Genomic DNA, 2,714 nt, shown 5'->3' on the forward strand with positions numbered 1-2,714 from the left:
GTCCAGGACCAAGAACTTGTTCAAAACTCTACATAGCATATCACACGGACATGTCATAATGTGATATGTTATTCATCTGTCACCATTTGTGGACTGCAGCTTCAAAAACAGAAGCAAAATATACTTGCCAATAATTCAGTTTCTGAAAAGTGGTTAACTTCCCAGAATACTTGTGCATAGATAGAGCAATGAACAATTCCATTACAGGACGTGGTTGGCTGGTTGGGAGTGTAAATTAGAAGGATTGTAGGGGAAAGCAAAGATGTATGAAATTGGAAAATGGTATCAGATATTGTTAAGCTCACACAGCTGCTTATTCTTACCAGATATTGCTGGGGTCTGGCGGTTGCTGGTCTTCTCCTGTTAATATTTATTATTCTTGTTCAATTCAATCAAATATTTCTGTATCAGTGCACAATCAATCTGTACCACCTTGCTCTCCTGCATAGATGTGAAGAAGTTCTTCATACATGTGTTCTCCATCAGGAGCGGCTGAGCAGGTTACTGGAAATACATTCTGCATAGTAAGATCATGCTGCCCCTTTCTCCCATTCCTACTTCCAAGTTCCACTAACAACCCTAGAACCCAGATACCCATGAAGACGTAGAATACATCTTGATACATATAAGGCTGCTGCAGAAACAGGACAGCCAATTCAGGGAAGAAGAAATTGTTTCTGTGACCCAAGCATCAAATAGGGTCCAAATCTCTCAAAAAGAACAAGGGTTCTACAACTATCCATGTAATCCCAAAGCATGGGAGTAACATCAATTAGTAGAAGGCAAACACCCTCAGAGGAGGTCAGTAGCACCAAGGGAAGGTGATGATAACCATATGGTCCATGCACTGAGTGTTCTAAACCCTGGTATGACACCATGGGGCCAGGTCAGCCTAATAACCTTCTGCTGACTTCAATCAGTACTGTTCTATCTGGAGCCTTCTGCAGATGTCTAGACAATCCTGGGATGAGTAACAGTCTTTTATGGAACTGAAAACTGAGTCCTAATGACCCTGGCACAGTGATGTGTCAACAGCACAAGAGATAGAATCATAGCTGAAGACTGTCCAATCCAGAACAAAGAAATCAGAAATGGCCATTCCACAGGTGATAGCCTTTCTGACCAGGACTTACCTAGAGAAGGTAATCTTCTTCAGCTCCTGGTTGTTTTCATGGATCTCAGTGTTCTCCATCTCTAAGTTGTGCAGAATTGACATGATCTCCTCCTCCATTCTCTCCAGGTCTTCATAATATGGATTTGGCCTAAAGTGTGGCCTGGCCCCAAATGATAGAATACAATGAACATCAGCATTTAGGAATATATGAACTCAGGATGGGTCCTGTACTACCCCAGTCCTGGAAGGACACATTCTGAATTCTACATATTGGGATCTTCTTCAGCTTCAGAAATGTGTTTTTCTGCGTCCAGGACACCAGAAGCTCGGCATTCAGATGGAGGGTTCCCTGGCTCCCTTTGTTCAATACAGAGGACTGGACCTGGAGTCAAGACAGTTATGTTATCAAAAGCCTCAGCCACAGCTCTTCCGGGCACTCCCCTACACACCCAGAAAATGTGATTTGATTTTTCCTGTTTTGACAACAGAAATTGTTCATTCAGTATAACTAATACTGCTGAGACAGACATTACACATAATTATGGAGTTGAGATCAGATCTGGCCACAAAATAATAATCTGCCCAATGGATACAACTGTACAGACAAATGTGACCACACAGCCAAAGAATTGTGATGTTGACAGTGTGGCTCCCAGAACAAAGCACTCACATTACCATGAAAGTGTTGCACAGGTAAATTCTTTTTTTTTTTTTTTCATTAACTTGAGTATTTCTTATTTACATTTCGAGTGTTATTCTCTTTCCCGGTTTCCTGGCCAACATCCCCCTAGCCCCTCCCCTCCTCCTCTTTATGGGTGTTCCTCTCCCCACCCTCCCCCCATTGCCACCCTCCACCCAACAATCACATTCACTGGGGGTTCAGTCTTAGCAGGACCAAGGGCTTCCCCTTCCACTGATGATCTTACTAGGATATTCACTGCTACCTATGAGGTCAGAGTCCAGGGTCAGTCCATGTATAGTCTTTGGGTAGTGGCTTAGTCCCTGGAAGCTCTGGTTGCTTGGCATTGTTGTTCATATGGGGTGTCCAGCCCCTTCAAGCTCTTCCAGTTCTTTCTCTGATTCCTTCAACGGGGGTCCTGTTCTCAGTTCAGTAGTTTGCTGCTGGCATTCACCTCTGTATTTGCTGTATTCTGGCTGTGTCTCTCAGGAGAGATCTACATCCGGCTCCTGTCGGCCTGCACTTCTTTGCTTCATCCATCTTGTCTAATTGGGTTGCTGTATATGTATGGGCCACATGTGGGGCAGGCTCTGAATGGGTGTTCTTTCTGCCTCTGTTCTAAACTTTACCTACCTATTCCCTGCCAAGGGTATTCTTGTTCCCCTTTTAAAGAAGGAGTGAAGCATTCACATTTTGATCATCTGTCTTGAGTTTCATTTGTTCTAGGCATCTAGGGTAATTCAAGCATTTGGGCTAATAGCCACTTATCAATGAGTGCATACCATGTGTGTTTTTCTGTGATTGGGTTACCTCACTCGGGTTGATATTTTCCAGATCCAACCATGTGCCTATGAATTTCATAGAGGCATTGTTTTTGATAGCTGAGTAATATTCCATCGTGGTAGACATACCACATTTTCT

General features: G+C 43.3%; 1 protein-coding gene across 1 annotated transcript in view; it reads right to left on the reverse strand.

Annotated features, from left to right (window-relative positions):
* Positions 1-224: 224 nt before the first annotated feature.
* The window catches only part of LOC116886619, a 37,524-nt gene continuing 35,034 nt past the window's right edge, over positions 225-2,714 (reverse strand). The window contains 3 exon segments of the mRNA XM_032888126.1: positions 225-502; positions 1,134-1,274; positions 1,382-1,496. Of these exon segments, the coding sequence (XP_032744017.1) occupies positions 286-502; positions 1,134-1,274; positions 1,382-1,496 (473 nt within the window). The 3' untranslated portion in view covers positions 225-285.

Source organism: Rattus rattus, chromosome 17 (genome assembly GCF_011064425.1).
Source record: "Rattus rattus isolate New Zealand chromosome 17, Rrattus_CSIRO_v1, whole genome shotgun sequence".
Classification (NCBI taxonomy): Eukaryota; Metazoa; Chordata; class Mammalia; order Rodentia; family Muridae; genus Rattus; species Rattus rattus.